At 40.6% G+C, this 22,193-nt stretch overlaps 1 protein-coding gene across 2 annotated transcripts in view; it reads left to right on the top strand.

Annotated features, from left to right (window-relative positions):
* Positions 1–22,193, top strand: part of SLC35F4 (solute carrier family 35 member F4) — a 620,276-nt gene that overhangs the window by 536,356 nt on the left and 61,727 nt on the right. For both annotated transcript variants that reach the window (XM_069205978.1, XM_069205979.1), the window contains exon 5: positions 17,730–17,855. In XM_069205978.1, coding sequence (XP_069062079.1) covers positions 17,730–17,855 — 126 coding nt within the window. The remainder of the gene's footprint in view (positions 1–17,729; positions 17,856–22,193) is intronic.

Below are 22,193 nucleotides of genomic sequence, written 5' to 3'. Positions count from 1 at the left end.
GCAAACACCACTGGGCATGTAAAAACAACGCAAGGCCTGCCTGGACCTGAGAGTGCTGACCGGATCGACGCATCGCTCTCCTCTGGAGAGAAGAAACAACACGCCCGACCCGACGAAAGGAGAAACAATGCAAGGTCGTACTCGTGAGTGGAATTGATGCAAGGCAAGCCCTTTTTGACGCACACTCACCTGTGCGGAGTTATTATTGGCGCTCCCAAGGTACATTTTCAGGCTAACAGTGTTAGTGTGTGTTTAAAACTACTTAAAGACTCCTTTTGCTTTTTAATTGATTAACTTAACTTGTGTATTATGTTTTTTTGTTGTTTTGGTCTTGTTTTGTTTAGATAAATATTTCCTATTTTTTTAAACCTATGTTGTGTCATTTTTAGTGTTTTCATGAAGTTACTGTGTGTGTTGGTACAAATACTTTACACCTAGCACTCTGAAGTTGAGCCTACTGCTCTGCCAAGCTACAAAGGGGGTAAGCACGGGATTAGCTGAGGGTGATTCTCTTTTACCCTGACAAGAGTGAGGGTCTTTGCTTGAACAGGGGGTCACCTGACTGTCAACCAAAGAGCCCATTTCTAACAGTGACTGTAAACAAAAAAAAACTTTTCCGCAAATTCATGAATACTTTTCAGTTCTAAATGGACCACTTAGTGTTCCACCAATTCTGCGTGAACCACTTAGGATTCTACCTGTGGCCCATGGCAAAATCAAAAATGCAGTTTAATTTTGAGTATAATTAATTTTCCAATACATTCACTGACTGTGGATTACACATGCATATTGCCAAAAAATTAAAACTTAAGTGATGAATGGTTAGACATCTCAAAGGAGAGGGTTTTCCTATTAAAAAGAAATGTTTTTTTTCATTTTCAATAAGTCTAATAGAAAGCACTGTACACCCAAAACCTGACTATTCAAATCTGACTAAAAGTATGCACCTATGTTATGTCGTCATGTTATGTCGTGTTGTATTATGTTATGTTATAGGGATTTGTAAGGTGGGCTAATCACCCTAGAGGGTATTTAAGCATGCTAGAAGATGCAAACATAATTGACTGGGTGGAGCCTCATCTTTCAATCTTTATTTGATGAATAAATAATAATCATAAAAGAACAATAATAAAATGACACATCATAAAATCAGCTAAAATACATAAAAAACAAGAAATGATCATAACATAACCTGACCATCAAAAAGTGTTTTATACATAACAGGTTATTTTATGTTATGTTAGTTTTATTTATAATAGTGATTGAATCATCCCAAGAGGAGTATCTTGGCACTCCTAGGACAGCGAAGGGTTAGCAGTGTTATAATAAAGTAGTCTTGAGCATTTTCTTGTAGGAGAGATGATCTGTACAGGTTTGGATTTCATATGGCAGTTTGTTGCAATAAAATGGGGCCAGGTATGAAGAAGCTCTACCACCTGCATTGGATTTGTTTACACGAGGAATTGTCAGAAGTGCTTTGTCACTGGCTCTCAAAGGTCTCACGGAATGGTAAGGTGTAAACATCTGGGTAAGGTAGGTGGGGGCCTGTTCCAATGAGAGCTTTATGGGTAAGGCAGCAAGTTTTAAAGATTATTCTTTTTCTAATTGGCAACCAATATAGTGATTTGAGGAGGGGTAATGAGGCTGAGTCAGGTGGTTGGTTTCATATAAGCGGGCAGCTGTATTTTGGACTACTTGAAGTTTTGCAAGTAGGCTGTTGTTATCAGAGGCTAACAGAGCATCGCAGTAGTCCAACCTACTACATATAAGCCCCTGGACTAAAATGTTTCTGGCTGATAGTGGTAGAAATGGGAGGGCTTTCCTTAGCACACGTAATGTGTGGTAACAAGTACCCACCGTTGATAAAATCTGCTCTTTCATGGTTAGATTGTGGTCCAGTCATACCTCTAGATTTTTCACTATCTGTTTTGGAGAAGGGGCAGGCCAATAAAGAATAAACAAGAGCTAAAATACAGATCTAGAAATTCACTGTGTTGCACCAGCGCAGAACACTTTTTTAAAATCCTCCCAAAGAATAGCAAACAGCTGACATGGACATCATACAGAGAAAAATGCCGGTCAGTGTTGCTGAAACTCAAAAGCTATAAGAATAGGCAGTAAATGTCCTCACTAAAAGGGCTCATAATACCTACAGAACAAAGGTGCCCTAGCATCTGCAGAGAGGAATTGTGGTTTCTGATATTCAGCGTATGGACCTATGATTTAGCTACTTTCTAATCAGGAATTACAGCTTAAAAGTGTATTAAGGGATTCCCACTGCTAGCCTATGACAGGAGTAGGCCTCACAGTAGTGAACAACACATTTGGTTGTTTGTCACTACCAGGACATGTAAAACTTAAAAGTACATGCCCTAACTTTTACTTACACAGCACCCTGCCCTCAGGGCTACATAGGGCCTACAATAGGGGTGACCTATGTGTAATAAGAGGGGAGTTTAAGGCTTGGCAAGTAGTTTTAAATGGCAAGTTGAAGTGGCAGTAAACTGCACACACAAACCCTTCAATGGCAGGCCTGAGACAAGTTTGAAAGGCTACTGGTGTGGGTGACACAATCAGTGCTGCAGGCCCACTAGTAGCATTTGGGTTACAGGCCCTGGATATATAGTATATCACTTTACAAGGGACTTACAAGTAAACTAAATATACCAATTGGCTATACACCAGAAATACCATGTTTAGGGGAGAAGCATATGCACATTAGCACTGGTCAGCAGTGGCTAAGTGCTCAGAGTCCTAAGGCCAACAAAAACAAATTCCGCAAAAGTGGAGAATAAAAAGGCAAAATGTTTGTGGGTGGCACTGCAGAAAAGGCCATTTTCAACAGGCGCTAACTAACTTGCTTTTCAAATCATACTGGCCTAATGGGAAGCAGTAATGACTTATGATTGAGCCTACCCGAAACTTAGTTAGAAGGGACCGTTCCCAGGCATTTCTCAGCATGGAGAGATAGGGCTCAGGACCAACACTGACTTTAGTGGCTAAATAATCTTTCAGGGTCAGTTTACCCAATTGCCTTCCCACCTTGATGGCATACATGGAGCTCATGAATAATTCTTTGACCTTAACGCCCTCACCCTTACCTCAATTATGAGGAGAGCAATAGAGGTGAGTCTTGCCCAAAGCCTCAGGTGTGTTCTTTATTTAAGCCAACCATGGGATCCTATGACCATTTTCACAGCCTAAACAACCTAAGATCCCCTTGTGATAGAGGGCGGTATGATGGCTACTCCACACCACCATCTATAAAAGTAGTACGGCAAGTTGTATTTGGTCTTCCTCATAAGATAGTCCTGGTACCCCATATGGCTGCCCCATAAGTCAAAATTGATGGACACTTAAGTCTATAGACCTCCAACAGAGGCAATATAGGCTTGCTCCCCACTTTAGCTGACAGTCCAAACAGAACCCCTAATGATTGACTAAAATGCAAACAACAGATTTCAAGGCAGGGTAATCAGCTAGTCCTTGAATCAAAAGTGATAGCTAAATACGGAAACTCAATAACCATGTGATGATTTTACCCTTGATGGAAATTGGGCTGATTTTACAGTTCTGCTTCCCTAAAACCATATAATTGGTTTAGCAGTTAATTTCAAAACCTACGTTATCCATGAATGCAACAAAGGAGTCAGAGGAGTCAATAAGACCACTTACACCATTTGGTGTTCGGGAAACTAAGACTGCATCATTGTCATAATGTAGGGCTGAGATAAAAGTTGAGTTTCCCTTGGGCATGTCCTTTCCCTGTGATGCCAAAAACAAATTTAAGCCATTGATATACAAAATAAATAATTCAGGGGCAAAGACACAGCCCTGGCAAACACCCCGGGACAACAGAAAAGGGTGTGTGCACCCTCAGTTCTATATCTTACAGAAGCACTGATACCGTTGTGCAGCGCACGTAAGAAATCCACCAAAGGTGAGGGTAGGCCAGTATTAGCTAAAATGCTCCATAGCTTGGAGCAATTGACACAGTCGGTTTTACTACTGAGGGCCATAAAAGCTAAGGAAAAGGGACCCTTCTTTGCAACTTAATATTTCTCTATTTTAAGGTGCAAATTCAATCACTTTTCAAGGTCCCCCAGCCTTCCCGGAAACCTAATTCAGTGGTACAGACGGGGCCATTTTGCTCCACCCAATCCTCGATTCTTTCAAAATGATACACCCCATTATCTTAACCATAGAATCCAAAAGCGATCTTGGCTTGTAACAACAGGGGCCCTGTTGATTACCTTTCTTAAATATGGGCACAATCGTGGCAGTCTGTCAGAGGTAGGGATGCTGAAAGAAGCTGCGCATTTAGAACATTAGTAATTACAGACGCCCACCGTTGGATAGTCCCCTTCTAAAGGTCCTTAGGCACCATGTATGGGTCCAGCGCCTTGTTCGATGGACCAGCCAACATTGCAACAGTAACCTTGGCCAACTCAGATCTAATCTGCAAAGGGAACTGTAGTACACCATCCACGTCAACTGCCTTGGAGCTATTCTTTAAAGAATAAATCAAAAATGTTCTATTCACTTGTCAGAACTAATTAGATCTCAACCCCTCTGAAGTGGGGGAAGAAACCTTCCTTCTATTTGCCGTTGCCCAGAGTCCCTTTGTGCTATTCACTTTACATATGTGGGTTACATTTCCCAGCTTTCCTTCTTGATCGCTGATTGATTGTTTGTAAACTTGCCTTGCTTCTGCAATATGATGCTGATTCCTGGGCTTAGCATTAAGGGCTTCATGAGTCTTCAACTACCAATTATACAGTTCACCCTGATTTAGGGACCCATTTAGCCCTTGAGTGACCTAATATCATATTACTAGTAGCTCAGTTCAGATCCCTGATTGCACCTAGAAGGTCAGACATTAGCCATTTTAAGGCGGGCTTGGATACCAGACTTGTGGGGTCTCTGGATGCGGATCGGGGTGAGAGTGTTGAAGGTTGCAGTAAAGTTAATTTGGATGTGGGCTGCCATGGCCTCCTTGTAGGTGATGAGGGTTATGTTGTCCATGACAGAGTTTAGGACTGTCATTGTGCTGTGGCTGGCTCTGAAGTTCAATTGTGAAGAGTTGAGGAGGAGGATTGTCTGAAGGTAGTGGGCAAGGGGAGAGTTGATCAGTTTTTCAAAGACATTGGCAGGGTTTGGTAGAAGGGAGATTGGTAGTTAGACATGATCATGGGTTCATCTGAAGGTTTGACAGTAGCATGTTTCCAGATGTCCAGAAAGGTGATGATGGTGACTGAGAGGTTGAGTATTGAAGTGAGCGCTAAGCAGATGATGTCTAGTCCTCTCATGAAGATGTAGTGAGGGCAGGGGTCAAAGGGAGCTCCGAATTTGATGGATTGTATGGTATTGGTAGTTTCCCTTGTTGAGATTTCTATCCATCAACACAATTGGGGATCTGGCATGACGCTGGTAGCAGTGTAGTGGAGATTGAGAGATTCTGGATCTGGTTGGTGGGTTGCAGTTTATAGATAGTCTTGATATTTCCAAGGAGAGGATGGGGAGGTTATTGCACACGTGCTGAGAGGGGATCAAGGGATCATAGTTGTGGTGCTGACCGGTGCGCATGTGAGTTCTTTGACAATGTCAAAGATCATTTTGTAGAGTTCTCGCTGTTCTGAATGCAAGAAAAGAGAGCAGATGGTTGGCAGCTTTGAGGCATTGGTGGTCGGTCCTTAGGACCAACTAGGTGTTGCACGAGAGACACCGGAAATTTTCCAGTTGTTCTCAGTGGTGTTTCCTGACTCAGAGTTGGTCGGTGTAGCTGGCACAATGCGTGGTCCAGGTTTTAGAGTTGGTATGGACCAGGGCCAAGGAGTCATCTTAGGTGGTTATCCATTCATTGAAGTTATTGATGGTGTGGTTAAGGCTGATGGGGTGGAGGGTCCTGCAAGCAAGCAGTTCAGAGTTACAGTTGTCATCAGTAAGGTTGTTTCATTGCTAATTTGTGGTCCAGATCTTAGCAGCTTTTACCTGATTAGGTAGTTAGTCGTTGCATGAGGTAGTAGTGGTTGGTGCAGATGAGATGGGCGTGTCCACCTAGATCTTAAGGAAGTTGGTGAAGATTGGGTCGAGAAGGTGACCCGCTATGTGGCTGGAGATCTGGATCAAGAGGTCTGCTAGGTGGTTGGTGGAGTTAGTGTCAATCTGGTCATCTAGGTGGAAGTTGAGGTCGCTAAGCAGGATGAAGGCATTGGTTGCTAGCATCCTGGGGGCAATGAATTTGGTGAGGGCAGAATTAAGTGAGTTCAGGGGTTCAATAGAGGAGAGTGTCACAAATGGTTTATTGGCTGTGCCAGGTTTGGTTATGGTGTAATTGGGGTGGAGATTTGATGGCTATGTCTAGTTGTAGAGTTGAGCCAGATTTTCATAAGAAAGAGCAGGTCACAGGTGAGGTTGTCCAGGAAGTTCCAGACTTCAATGATGTGCTTGACCAGGGAGCAGATATTGAGGAGGAGGCATTTGAGAGAGCTGTGTGTTTTGGGGTCCTTGGTGCTCGCTGAGTACCCCAGGGAGTGGGATGTGCATTGTGTGTTGAGGTAGGAGATGTGGGGGTAGTGCAGGAGAAATGCCAAATGAGGCAAAAGGCTCCAACCATCCAAGCAGGGGTGACCCTGCTGCAGTGAGAAGGAGGGTGCCCAGGGTTGAGGGAGATGAGATTCTGGGCCAAGTCGTGGCATCTGTGACCGATATTGGTGGCTGGAGGATCAGGATTTCGGACACTGGGCATGGGCGGATTGTGGTCTGGCCCAGACATGCGTGACTTTTGCATGCCACCCACTGCACGCATCCTGCCATTTTAAAGGTCAGAAGATTGGGAAGGAAATCCTGTAGGGGGTGGGCTGGGCAGTACCTTGAGAGGAGCACCGTGAGTGGGGCAGAAGAAAGACAGCAAAGGGCAGATAAGAAAAAAACTGGAAAAATAGGCACAAAGGCAAAGGTAGCAAAGATAAAGGCAAACTGGGTGAGAAGGTGGTAAAAACAACTGATAAAAAACAGAGTAAAAAAACGAGTGAATAAAAGAGAGTCAATCCTGGGAGAGAAAAAGGAAAAACAAGCATGAAACAAATTCATGAGTCAAAAGTGAATGATTTAAACATTGTCAAAAGCTTGTGAGAGTGAAAACTTGAGCAAAAAAGGGGCAACACAAGTGAGAGAATAAGAGGGTAAAGGAGATAAAGAGAGAAAAGAGGAAGGAGACAAGCAATGGGTGACAAAGATCTGGGACTGTGGAAAAATAAGCAAGTGTGAGAAGGTGCTAGGGAGGCAAGGATCGACCACTGAGTATGACCTATGGCCAAGCACTATGGCCAGCCCCTCTGGCCTGACCCCCTGACCATGCCCTTTGATAATTCTTAGTGAACGTTGGCTACAGGCCCTAAGGGCATGCCTAGAGGGATTGGCTATAGGCCATAGGCCATACCCAGTGGTCAGTCCTTGCTGTGCATGGCTGAACACAACACAGATCAAATGCACTAGATATTATCTCACAACATTTATACCAATAAGTAACAACACACATACTCAAATCATTAACTACAAGTACACACAGATTCATCTTTTACAAAGTGTTAATGCCAATGTGATAATACTCTCACCTCTAAGGTTGTTTACAATAATCCCATGCTCACCAGGGCCAGCAATCCATCCTGTTCACAGCAATAAACCAAAATACTAGGCCATGGGTGAGGTTTTCGAACCCATGAGATGATCCAACACGGACTCTTTGCCCTTGCTGGGGACTTGCAAGCCTTCCATCTTTATGCTGATGACAACTAGAGCCACCTAAGGGTCCAATTCGTGATTCCGAAATGCAGTATCAGGTTTGTGGCTCCTTGGCACACATGAAGGATTGGCTACTCTACAAGAGGCCCTCAAAAACGCAGTGAAAACTGAGATTTTACTGCTAGTCCAAGTTGCAGCCTCATCATTACCACTAGACTAGCCAGCTGCTGTGCATCCTCAGATCCCTATCGTTTTGTCATGCAAAGTGTGAACCTTTCGCGTCCTCTCTGAACACAATGTTGACCTCTAAAGAAAAAATGGTGCAGAATCTGTCAATGCATGCATTGCTTAAGAGATAATAGGAACAATCGTAAAAATAAAGATCTCTATGCCCATTGGGAAGTATATGTAGTGCTAAAATGTCATAATTTATCCCCACAGAAATTGCCCTAGGTTTTTCTCAAGGGAAAAACACAGTATTCAAAGTTTTTCTACTCCTAAATGGAGAAAATGTGTGGCATCACCACATTAGTCCCCATTTAAAGGTACCACATGTGATTGTGCAGGCAGTATTAAACCCAGTAAAAACACAACTTGTAGTATTAGTATTTGCTGGGCTTGGGCGAAATTTCCCTGTTATACCAGTGTAATCTTGCTCAATTTCTCAAGTTTCACATTATGCTTGCTATGCAACATGACTTAAGGCAGAAGCACAGGACCAATGGGATGGACCATAACATGAGTGACTATTGTTTATGGCACTTGTGTTTTTGCGATATTTTTTGTGTGAAATGCTCTACAACGTAAAGCTAAATGCATTTTGTAAAGCTTGCATGTAAAGCTTTGCATTTCACATAATTATATATATTTTTGTTATTTGTTTTGTAGGTTTGCAAAAACAAACTATGTAAATGCTTTAGTTGGTCAGTGTAACCTCCCGAAATATTGGGACTCTGGAATGACGTCCCTGGTGTTTATTAATGAAAAGTCAATATCCACTCCTGAGATTCACATTTGTTGAGATTTGAAAAAGTACCGATGCGGCGGCAGCTATGCACACTCCCCTGGGGAGTTTCCAAACCATCTACTTCAGAGGCCTATAAACTGTGTTTGTTATACTGCTGTCTAGATTTAATCCTGACAAGGAAACTCGGAATACTTGCTATTACAACAAAGTGTTAAGGGAGACTGAAAATCTGTTAACATTAGAACTGAAGCATTGAATTCACTTGCCTTCACTACAATGGTAAATCCTAATGATATTTTAGTGTGGCATCAGATTGGGGAAAATCGATAATAGCGTTTTGCCTTTTAATTGCATCAGCAGTATTATACTCCAGAGAGGTTTTGATAAATGGCAAATGTACTTGAGCTACTGGCTAGCAAAATGATGCGAGCAATAAACCATAACAAAGTAAAAAGGTATGTACACATTGTAGTCATTATGGCATTATGGAAATGATGTTAAACCTTTGTATTTTATTTTCAGATTTCCGAAAGCGTTGGCTGACATTCAGACCTCTGTCATCAATTTTAGACAAATGTTGTAATAATATCATACGTGTGTATTTTGTTTCTGGCAGCCTAATTTAAATCATATGTTTTCTCTTGAATGTGTGCTTGAATGATAGTGGTTAAAATATAGCATAATAAAAGCTGATGTGGGTCATAATTGCATTGACACTTCTTGTGAAGGTGATGTCTTCCTTCATTAAAACTCTCTCTGGGGACGCTCTCTCACCTTTAGCAAAACCTCCTCACTCAAGGCAACTTCCCAGAGGCTCTCAAAACAGTCCAGCCCATCACGCACCTGTCATTTTTCAGCTGGATCATTGAAAATGCAACTCCAAGGTCCTATATCTGATAACCAGCCCCAGCACGCAACCAGTGTAGCTTCAGAACACACTGCAGCACAGAGACCTCTAACTTACAAATCCTACTTGGTGCCTTCTTGACAACAGATGAATATGACCTCTGTCACCTGATTCAGGACCTTTGAAATGCCTTCCACAGTCAACCTTCCTATCTTTAAACACGCCATGGAGTCTTGATAGGAATTCTCCATCAATGTTTTTCACTTGACCTTCTCCTACCTTTCTAACAAACCCCAGTTTGTTCAAACGAGCACCTCCAGGTCCCAAAAGAATTGTATCACCTGCAGAGTCCCCCAGGGCTCCATGATGTCTCTTATCATCTTTAAGCTCTAGGTGGACCTGCTTTATGCTATACTCACAGATAACAATTGGTCCTGACATACCATCAAAATATTTAGATAAAAAGTCATAGTTGTAAATAAAGAGACACAAATCAAATGTATTTGCGCAAGTGAGGCAATAGAAAATCAGGCACTCCAAACCCAATGCTGCCTGGCGTGTTCAAACTTCCCTCCATAAGGCCGCACCAAGGGACGTTTGAGCACACCAGGCAGCACTCCTTCTGCACTGAAGTTTAGGGGCCTGATTGTCTTGCACAAACACCTTTGAATTAGATCCCCTGTACTGAAATATATGGTCCGTTTAGATGAGCTCACTGCCATCTTCCATTTTAAGAATATACTCTATTTTGGGATACGTGTTCATTTGACTCCAGGTTGCCTCATTCATGTGTCCTGATAAAGACCCCTTTGAAAGGTTTGTAGTAACCATGTTACACATGGAGCAAAACGTTGACGATCTATTAACTGGCCTGGACTGCATCACCACCCTTTTAAAGGCACCCAAGAAGATAAGTATTTTGTTATCACCCTGTTATTAGTGATGCAGACATTACAGGCAATTATTGTGCAGGTGATTGTTGCGCTGCAATCTGATTTCACGTTACCTCTCACAGCCTTGTCCATGTCACACGGCACAAGCACTTTTATACCTTTGTTAACAAATGGAGCGACCATTATTATGATTGTAAATATAATTCAGAATGACCACTGATTACGTATTTGAAGGAAGGTGAAAATAATCTGACCAAGCCATCTGATGAAGAAGGTAAAAACATAGTTATAATAATACACCAGCAAATATTTTTGAGAAGGTATAAGACAACTTTATGGTCTACAATCATATCCAACTCTGATGAAAAATCGGGCGATGAGATCAAACAGGAGTATCATGATATGCTGATTAAATAATGTGAAGATAGTCTGACCATAAATGGAGAATTGAAATCTATAAACACAGGTCACCCATTGATCCCAACTATATATTACCTCCTTATCATAGAGAATTTGCAAAGTCCACTCTAATGCTTGATTATGTCGTGTAACAGTGAATTATTAGAAAGTACCTCTAAAATGTTCGACCCGTTTTTGCCCCATTTGTCACCTGCTTGAATTTATATGCACAGGACAAAACCATTTGACCAAACTTAAAGGAAGCTTTTGTCAAGAGGGCTACCTATTCGTCAGAATAAATGTATCCGTATCACATATAAGACATCATACATCAAGAAGAGACCAATAAAATGCAAATTATTTCTACAAGCAAGACAACTGAATCTTCTGAACACATCAACATCCCTCTGAGACTGTTAGAATTGTGTTTGATAAAAATGGCTTTCTCATCATCAGGGTATAATACCATAAAAGAAGAGGTGCAGCAACTGGTACCTATTTCATACTTACACATGTAGATCTTATAAACCGATGATTACAACAGGTAGTGGCATAGGATGAGAGATATATTTTCTAAGACAAGCGCATGCTGTGGCTAAGGCACAAATACTGTGCTTTTGAGAGGGTAAACATATGAGTTAACGATATGACCATTGAACGCAAGACATGTCATAAAAAAACTTCACAACCACTATTTGTGCACATGTGTACATCTCCTTTGTCCTTACACTGCAGCAGGTCAGGTTGAGGTGACATCCATTTCAAGTGGGTTTTTGCATTTTTGACAGAGGGATAATAATAAATAACATTGGCCCTGTCTAAATAGTTGTAATCCATGGGTTGGAGGGGAACCTTTCTTCACACATCACACATCATGTTTTTGACAGTCTATCTTGGCCTTTCTATTGATTACTGCTAGACCAGTCAGCTATAGGGTGGTCTTCCCCTAAACCTTTTCCTTACTCCTCTATTTTTGCTGATTCCATTTTTGTTGTCTTTTAGGCCTCTGTGCACTTTACCACTGCTTCCATTTCGAGTGAGGTTTTACGTTTTTGACAGAGGAATAATACTAAATAACATAGGCCCACTAAATAGTTGTAATCCAGGGGTTGGAGAGGAACCTTATTTCATACATCACACATCATGTTTTTGACATTATATTGTGGCCTTTGTATTGATTACTGTTAGACCAGTCGGCTTTAGGGCGGTCTTCCCTTAAACCTTTTCCTTACTCCTCTATTTTTGCTGATTCTGTGTTTTTTTGTCTTTTAGGCATGTGTGCTTACGACTGCTACCCAGATCTAAAGTGCTTGTGCACTCTCCTTTAAAAATGCTGACATTGGCTTGCACTCAATTGGCACATTTAATTTATCTGTAAATCTCTAGTGAATTAGTTCTAAATGTACCCAGGGTCAGTAAATTAAATGCTACTAATGGGCCTGCAGCACTGATTGTGCCACCTACTTAAGTATCCATTTCAAACATGTGTCAAGCCAGTCATTGCTGCCTGTGTATGCAGTTTAACACTGCAATTTGGACCTGGAAAATACATCTTTGCCAGGCCCAGACCGTCCTTCTAATATATATAAGTCACCATTACAGTAGGCCCTAAATAGCCCATAGAATAGGGTGCAGTTTAAAAAAAATGTGTGACATGTACTTTTAAGTTTGCATGTCCTGGTTGTGAAACACTACTGCAAGGTTTACTTCTTGCATAGTATAACAATGGTTATCTTATTACAGTTTATAAGTGATAACTTCAATTGGGAACAGATGCACATATAGAGCTTGGTGTCTAAAGAATTGCAATTTAAAGCCCTCTTTAATTGTAAAGTTAGATAAGTCACTATTCTGAAAATGCCACTATTAGATAGTTGGCATTTGCTTGTGCCTACCATTTGGTGCCTGTAGACTATTACTGGGTGACATGACTGGGTGTAGTTGGCAGTTAAACTTTGTTTATTCTCCCAGACAGTCAATAGAGGGATTAGGTGTGCCAGGATGGGCCATCACTGGTAGGATAGGAGGTGGAGCTATGCACAGCCCCACCTGCAAAAGAAATAGGCTACATGGTAAATAAGGCCAACTTGGAGCCAGGGGAGGCAGGAGACCTCAAAGGGAATTCTCTAGAAACTTCCCCTACTTCAAAGTGGGCACCAGCTTTAAATATTAGACCCTTATGATCAACTCCTTAGCACACCTCTGGACCTGTGAATACTACAGACCAAGGACTGCTGTGCCTCTCTGCTGCAAGAAGGACTGCCACTTTGCTGCCTTGTTTCCCTCTTCCCTTGCTGTCAGCTGCCCTGCTTCCTTGCCTATTCAACTTGTATACAACCCCCTGCCAAACCTTAATCTCCTCTTTTAATACATATATGTCACCTTTAAGGTAGGCCCTAGGTAGCCTATAAGGCAGGATGCATTGTAATTAAAAGTGTGACATGTGCTTTTGCATTTTACATGTCTTGGTAGTGGACAACTCACATGTTAATTTTTGACTACTGTGATGTCTACCTCTCCCATTGGATAATATTGGGCTGCCTTCTTTAATTTAATAAGTGCTAATATTTGATTCAGAGCAGAGATTTCACGTTTGGTGTCTAAGAAATTGTAATTTAAAATCCTCATTAATGGTAAATTCACATTTTAAGTTATCATTTTGAAAATGCCTTTTCTAGCTATTTTGTGCCTGAAGACTGTTCCTGGCTCACATGAGTAGGTGTAGCTTGCAGCTGGACTTTGTTTATTCCTCCCGGACAGCCACACAATAGAGGGATTAGGTGTGCCTGGATGGGCAATCACTGACAGTATTGTAAGCAGAGCTGGGCACAGCCCCAATTGCAAATCAATAGGCTTTGCCCTGCTTTCACACAAAGGACTTGTCATCCCTGCACTGTTGATGCAGACAGCGAGGAGGCAAGGAAAGTTAAGCAGGAAACCTCAAGCACTTCAAAGGGAATTCTCTGAAAACGTCTTCTACTTCAAAGAAGGCACCAGTTATAAAATGTAGGACCCTCGGTGTACTTCAGTTCACTTTCTGGGCCTGCTGAAGGACTCTCAGAGGACTGCCTACTGCTGTGGCCTACTGTGTACTTCAGAAGTTTGCTTTGCTGCACCTGGAAGGACTGCTGGCCTGCCTGAAGCCTTCCTTGAACCCTCAGAGGCGTGCCCTGCTGCTTGAGCCCTGTCCCATCTCTTAAACACAGGACTCCTGGAGTGACTCCAAGGGCTAGTTGACTGGCTGCCTGATTAGAGCATGAGGGACAAAAGGGCTCCAACCATCTTGAACCCGCACCTAGAACGAGGCTAAATGTATACCAACCTTCCAAGTGGTACCCATCTATCCCTGGACCCTGGGAAGTGGTGTTAAAGGTGCCCAGATTGCCAAATCCCAAAACCTGGGAATATTTTTGGCAAAAAACTTCTCCAAGAACTGAGAGGAGTCAGGGACCAACGGGCTTTTCTATACGCCCATGGCGCATCGCCAGTTGGCCTGACTTCACGTCACCTTCCATTATGTTCTTCTTTGCAGCAGTAAATCCTGTTCAGTGGTCCTTTGCAGATGGGATATCCTGCTTTTTGGAGCCCTTCTTGGCTACAGCCTCCGCCCTCGTCCCACTGGAGATTTTCGACTTCCAAAAAAAAGAGACTAAGGGCCTGAACGGTGACAGATATCCCATTCACCGAAATACAAATCCCATAGAATATAATGGGATTTATATTGCTGAGGATGGGATATCCATCACCGCTGTGACGGAGTAACGCGTCCGCCAAGATCTAACTCAGGCTCTAAGTCCGAACGCTAAGATTTTCACCTCAACTTCATCCAGTGGCTCCCCAACAATGATGCTTCCTATTTAGACACAGTCTGCAGCCTTGCGTCAACGAACTTCTACCATCTCCGAACATTTTTGTTGAAATCTCCAAAGTCCAAACGTAAGCCCTGACCAGGCCCAATCCACTTCTTGTGTCCGACTTGTGATCCCTTGTGGTCTGTCATATTTTTTTACTCTGATTCGGTGTCATGCTAACGAATGTCCGTGGATGGGGCTTTGATCATTTAGGCACTAGTTTTTAATTTAAACTTTAAAAATTCTTAGGTTCGGTTCTACTAATTGGATTTGTGTTGTTTTGGTGTCAGATAATTTATTAACATTTACTCAATTAATATATATTGGTGTTGGATTTTCTTTTGTTATGTTTTCACGTTATTGCTGTCTGTGTGCTGCTTAAATACTGTAAACATTGCCTCTAAGTTAAGCCTTAGTACTTTAGTGCCAAACCACAAGGATTTTAAGCACAGGTAAATTTAGTGATTTTTTTGGTTCACCCTGACAGAGATTGTGGCTGTTGCTTGACACCTCAACAAACATACCATTGTTTCACAAGTGTACTCCCAGTATAGTGCCCTGTTGAGTAGTAAAGCATTGCCCTAATTTTACATCAGAAGATATCTTTGTTTAGGGGCAGTGAGAAGTAAGAACTTGTAAAATTCATAATTTATTTCTATAATTATTATCCAATGTTAACTTCATTTATAACTAACATATTTGGTAAATGTCTTCTAATGATTAAATGTGGTGATCCCTAATTCTATGTACTATGTATGTAATTCTATGAAGTTTGTAGTATTTATGAGGCAGCATTTTCACAGTGGTCTGGTCCAACATATGTGTGGCTGTATATCTTCCATTCTTTAGCTTCATGAACAGCAATATTCCTAAAAATATCTGGCTAGATCTTTCCATTTTCATTTGCATCTAATACATATATATTAGGTTATACCCTTACTACACCAATGGCATTACAATGATGGGATTATGACTACAGGCATTGACTTTACATTGAATGAGGTAATATGATTGATATTATTAAACAAGTTTTAAATTATAACTGTTGCATTAAAAAAGATTAATGGTTACTTATTTATTGTAATTACATTTATTTAAATTAAGAGTTAGGATTATGTCCATATTAGGGTTAGGTTAATTATATATATTTAAATCATTTTTATTTAATGTAAATTATTTAAGGAATATGGTTTGGTATATTATTTGGATTAGAATAATGTTATTTCAGTAAATGTATTTATTGTACTAGAAACTAAGTGTTAGTGGTAGTGCCAGTATTAGAGTTTCATTAAAATATTTGTTTAATTTAGTTTACTGTAAATTAATTGAGATTTAGGGACAGAGTTAGTATTAAGGTTACATAAAGAGTAAATAATTATATTTCTTCCTACAAAGGACATTATTCAAGAGCTATATTGAAAGCTAGGTAAAGGATAATTCATACATTTGTTTTTATAAATGTTGAATTATTAAGGCTAAATAAATCCCCATTAAGGATGTTAGCTTAATTTAATTCAGTTAAGGGTTACAGTTAGCCAGGTAAAGAATGACTAAACAAATTTAATTATATTTACATAAAATGAATCTGGAGTTAGGGTTAAGGCTTATATTAGGATTACAGTAAGGACCATTGATCTATGTGATCAATTTTAAATTACATGCATGATTTAAAGGTTAGTGCTAAGGTGAAATAATTATTTATTTAATGACAATTAATTAAGAGTAGATTTTATTGCTATGGTATGGCAATGGTAAGGGTACTACTATCACAAAAATAAAGATTAAACAAATAAAGGGGGTACGGTTATTATTGAGGATAGGATAAGGATAGTGATCATAATTATAATAAGTATGTGATAGGGTTACAGTTACAGTTAGAAATAAATAGTTACTTAAGGAAATTAACAATAATTAATTAAAATAAACGTAATCAAAAAGCAGTTGAGGTGGTTGTGGGATTGGAGTAGGGTCAGGGTTGTGTGGTCATGTTGGTAGTTACATACCTTCGTGATGTAGAGACAATTGATGCAGTTGCGTCCATAGCACCTCCAACTGCTTGTGCTCAAGAGTGTAATATACAGCAATACTTTAGCAGTGCAGTGTATACACTGAGAATAGTGAGGTGTCTGCCTCTCTTCACAAATACAATAATAATAATAATAATGAAATTGATTGCTCCATGAGGATGAGGATATGGTTTTCGCGCCATCCTCCAGTGATTTATAAAACTCACTGGCAAAGCCATCAGGATAAACAGGTTTAATTCTTCTGCCATTCTTTCATCATCTAATGTTATATTTTGCCTAGGCTGCTTCCTATCTCTTCCAATAAGTAAGAGGTACTTATTCAGTGAAGACTGTGTTAATCAAATCTGGCACACTTCTGCATACGTTCCACAGTACTCCTTACTGCTACTGAAAGGCAAGCACTCTCCCCCACAAGATGAGTAGAAAATAGGTTGGAAATTACTGCACCAGCATCAGAACCATGAGCAACCACTTTTCTGTACTTAGAAGCAGCTGTTAAAATTCGGGAAGAGCTGGCAGCAACATGGTTTCTGCAAGTCAATTGTGCAAAGAGAAATTTTCAAAAATTGCCAGGGGATGTATGGTATTGCTGTCACATCTTCACTGGTAAGTGCCGGGCACCTATATAATGTTATGAGCCAAAAATATATCAGGTAGCCAGGATACCAGACACTAACCCAGCGCTATAACATTACCAATATGTCCTGAATTATGAACCTCGTGTCATACAGGGTTTTACCCCTATGTAGCTGCAAGCACAAACGTATGGCCATAAATGCCTCTGTGAAATTGGTCCTGTATGGTTCAGTTTCAATGTTCATATATATGCATATCTATACATAATATAATATTATTTTATTATAGAACATTTAGATTATCACTAAATAAGTCTACTTGTGACAAGATTGCAAGTTGTGCAAATGTATAATGTGTAATCTAGAGTAATTGAATGCATTATTTAATTTGTTTACGTTTTAAAGATAACTGTCTTATATTGCACAGATAGTTGCGGCAATAATGGCAATAACAGGAATTGTTATGATGGCTTATGCAGATGGCTTCCATGGTGATTCAATTATCGGTGTGGCATTCGCTGTTGGGTCTGCTTCCACATCAGCAATGTACAAGGTAAGGACCATATCCGTTCTTCAAAATGAGTACGTGAAGATGAGGATTGACTCAAACTGACCTATAAATGCCATATGGATGCACAGAGAAAATATAGCATAGTTTCTTATTTAACAGATGAGATTTGAAAGGCATTGGCAATTAAAATCTTCAGGTAGTATGAGGCATCTTTCTTCAGGAACGCCCTGGGGGTTGTCCAGTTCACACACAAATTCTGGAAATATTCTTCTGGTAAGCGAGGCAGTCACAGCTTTTCTGAAGCATACCAGCAAATTTTCTGCTTTCTGACAAAGTTGGACATTTTCTCCAGGCTGAGAAGTAAATAACAGTAGTGCATTCTGAGGGTAAGATTTACTAATTAGTCTAACAAGGTAGACCAGCAACTAAAGTTTTGCTGGCTTGTGTTACATGAAGGGGAGAAAGCAAAACAGCACCATATCTACTAAGATGTGGCATTGTTGTGGCTCACTTTTGGCAGCCTTGTGCCAATGCACACATCCTTGTGCTGTAGTGCAAAGGTGTCTGCATTGTCTGAAGCATAGGTTTTATACTGGAAGGGGGTCCCTTCCAGTACAAAAACTTTACTGTAACACTTTTTCCACTTTGTACATGTGTTGTATAATACTACACATATGCAAAGTAGGAAAAAGTAGGAGAAATGAAATACAAGGTTGTGCCTGCCTTGAGGAGGCATTGGAATTTTAGCCAAATCCATGCCTACAATTCTGTGTAGATAAGGGATTGTGTCAAAACCCATGAGTAGTTACCTGGGAATGCCCATGACTACCCATGGAATAGCCCCTTGACAAAAACTAATGCAAGGCAGGGTATAGTGAAACTTTGCATTACTTTGCAGTACTATTCATTGTGAATCCATCGTAACCATAACACTTTGCAGCGGGTTCACACTACAAAAGTAACACAAACCCGATGCAAAGCATAGGTAAATCTAGACCTGAGTTTTGTGAATTAGGCCCCACGTGATTGCCATTTAACCACTGAAAAAGTATTTGATCAACTCAATGGGAGGGCTCTAGTGTTTTGAAAACCAAAAAATATATTTTGGAATTCCTTCCTGTAATGTCTAATCTGTTGCATTTGATGTTAAGTTTTACTTCTAATGTCTGATGTATTATCCACTATTTTGGGACAGATGTACGTACAACTGGTCGCACAACACTGTTAAATTTGTGACCAGTATTTTTGTGACCAAGGTGGTAATTTGGCAAGCGAACTATGTACGAATAGGTTATTTTGCTAGTTACCAATTGGTAGCGGGTCGCAATTCGAACTTTCTTATGAATATTAATGAGGTAAATTGCAAATTGTGACCCACTAGCAATCCCAGCCATCACTTGGATGCTGGCATGCGAAAGTCAGCAGACCACAATGTCTGTGATTGCTTTTAAATAAAGCATTTGTTTCTTTAAATGGAACCTGTTTTCCTTAAAGGAAAACCGTATGCATTTAAACGAAAGAAGTATTGAAAGTGTAATTGTTATTTTTTAACATTCAGTTTGAGAATGGGTTACCACCTCCTTTGAGTAAAATATCAATGTTTTACAACCACATTTTGTGTGCAAAACATTAATACATACCACTACGATACGGAATTTGGAATTAACACTCCAAATACGTCCCTACCAAATCCTGAATCGATATTTGGTCCTAACCCCAAATACAATTTGGTAACAAGTTAATGAATCACATTTTGGTGTTTGTACATTTTCTGCAAATTGGGGCTTTTGCAGCCTCAAACATTCTTTGTACACCTGGCCCTTTGTTCTGTGTTAGAGTTTTATTTCATTTTGCTCTGATTTTTTTAGTTTTCTTTTTTGGTTTACATCAGAAAACAGCACATTCATTCTGAAATAGATGTTACTTCGCTGCCTTGGTGGGGATAGGAACAGGTGGGACAGCTTTAAAAACAGCCTTTCATGTGTTCTAGTGAAGAAATTACGAGCTCCTTCTTATTTTATTCGTTTTAATGGGCTTGTTCACAAGCATAGCTGCCAAAGTTTTTTGTAATTGGGCCCTTTTGATGGTGCTGTCTTAGGTTGTAGAAGGTCATATATTGGTTTTCATGCATTTCCTTTAGGGCACACAGTTATGAAACTCTTTATTTTTTCCTACTACTTGTGCATTTATGTCTTGTCGTATAGAATTGTTACAGTGCAATTAAATGAGTTTTGATAAGCACATTTGTGTTATGCAAAATAACTCAATTACTGTGCATAGTTGGACAAACATGAGTTTCATTGTACCGAAGTATGTTAATGCACAAAGCAAGTGTCCCTCTACAAAAAAGTGTATTTCATTGCAGATTATCATTCTCCTTTCGTCACCACTGTAAATGAAGCTCCTCTATTATCACATTTTCAAGGCATTGTTAACTGTTACTACTGTACTAAACAACAATAGTGACTACAAATTCAAACTCTCACTTCTTTAATGCTGACACATTCACCTAACAGTGTTATCTCATTGTTCACTCTACTGACTTCATGTCTCCACATACCAAATCAGGCTCTGGTTGGTCTGTAGACCTCAGCTTTTCCTGGAAATGCACTTCCAAACAATTGAAAAGCAGTGCAAGGCCATATCGATAACAGATTGAGTGCTATAAAAATAACACTACGCTGACCTTCATTTTCTCTGCTGCAGAAAAGGCATAAAAGTCATCCTTTAATGACTTATAGTATTGCACTCTGGTGCTCACTCAGTGTCTCACATGTAGTGCAAAACACTACAATGTTTTTGACATGACAAAACATACAATTATTTTCAATGCTTGCTTGTTTACAGTATTTCTGGTGTATATTTGGGAAATGTCATATATAAACATTGCAATCTAAAAAAGAAGAGTACCACTTATTTTATTCTGAGACCAAGCCAGATCTGTTGGCTTTGCCAATGCTTGTTTGTGTCAGGCCTATCAACTATGTAAAGTTCTTGAAGCCCTTACAGTGTCTGGGATTTTGGGTGTCTTTCATTGTGTAACACTGCTAAACATTCCGGGCCACATTACGAGTTCGGCGGATGGTTTAGGCCGTCCGCCAAACTTCCGATGAGATGGCTGACGCCATAGTGGCTACCTCCCTGCCAGGCCCATTAAGAGTTCCCATGCTAGGTCAGTGGGGGGAAACCTGAGTTTCTGCGCGCTGGCCTGGTTGAAAATACTCTACAGTATTGTCTCCGGCTCGGAATGGAGCCGGCTGCAATGCTTTAGGATGCAGGTTGCACCAGCACCCTCGGAATGTTCACTGTCTGCAAAGCAGACAGTGAACATTGCAAGGGTGCTGGCCAGGGAGACCCCTGCACTGCCCAGGGCAAGTGCATGGGCAGTGCAGGTCCCCCCCGGGGCCCCCTTCACCCGTTCTCCATCAGCCTTTTCATGGTGGTATTACCGCCATGAAATCGCTGGCGGAGAATGAGGTCGTAATCTCCAGGACATCGCTTCGTGCAGTGCTGCCCTGGCGGATTAGGATAACACAACCACCAGGCCGCTGGGATCTCTGATCCTGGAGGTGCTGGCGGTCTGACTGCAGCATGACCACCGTGGTCATATGGCACTCGGACCGCCACATTGGCGGTGGTCCGACCACCGCCGCGAGTCTGGTAGTCTATTGACCACCAGACTGGTAATGACCCCCTCTGTGTCCATGTCTGGCATCTCTTAGTTTTACCCTTCTATTCTTGAGCTGCTGACTACACAATCATTCCAGCAAAATAAACAAAAAGATGGACATGATGAGGAAATCACTGGTCTCATCTGCAGTTCTGTTATTGGGGCATGGGTGAGGAGGACTTTTTGATATTTTCATATTTCACTGTGTGTTAGCAGCACACCTATTTACTTGATTAATTGTTTGTAATCAACAATATTGTTCATATTACTTGCAGTGCATGTCTAGACATTCGCAGGCTCTGAACATTTCCTAGTGGCAGGCAAGCATACTACGTTTCTTTCCAGAATTCCCCTTTTATATATTTGTATTCAACATTTATTTACTATATATATATATTTTTTTAAATTTAAATATGTGTTTATTAACTTTTCGCTGTTATACATATGTAGGTCCATTTGCGGTAACATCTTGCTTTTGTCATGCACATCAAACCAACAATCCGTATTACTGTTATACTTTACAGATACTCTGTTACTTAATTCTTTAGTCATTTTGATTGCCATTTAGTGTTCGTTAGACAGTATTTCTAATATATTAACTTTCCTACTTTAGGTGGTTATTCATTCTGTGATTTCTTGTTACCGTTTCGAATTATGTGTCCTCACAACAGTCTTAACTCAACTTCAAACTATATATAAACTTAATGGCT

This window comes from Pleurodeles waltl, chromosome 9 (assembly GCF_031143425.1).
Source record: "Pleurodeles waltl isolate 20211129_DDA chromosome 9, aPleWal1.hap1.20221129, whole genome shotgun sequence".
In the NCBI taxonomy this organism is placed as follows: Eukaryota; Metazoa; Chordata; class Amphibia; order Caudata; family Salamandridae; genus Pleurodeles; species Pleurodeles waltl.
Note: the sequence above shows the minus strand (reverse complement) of the source record. Positions and strands in the feature narration are given on the sequence as shown.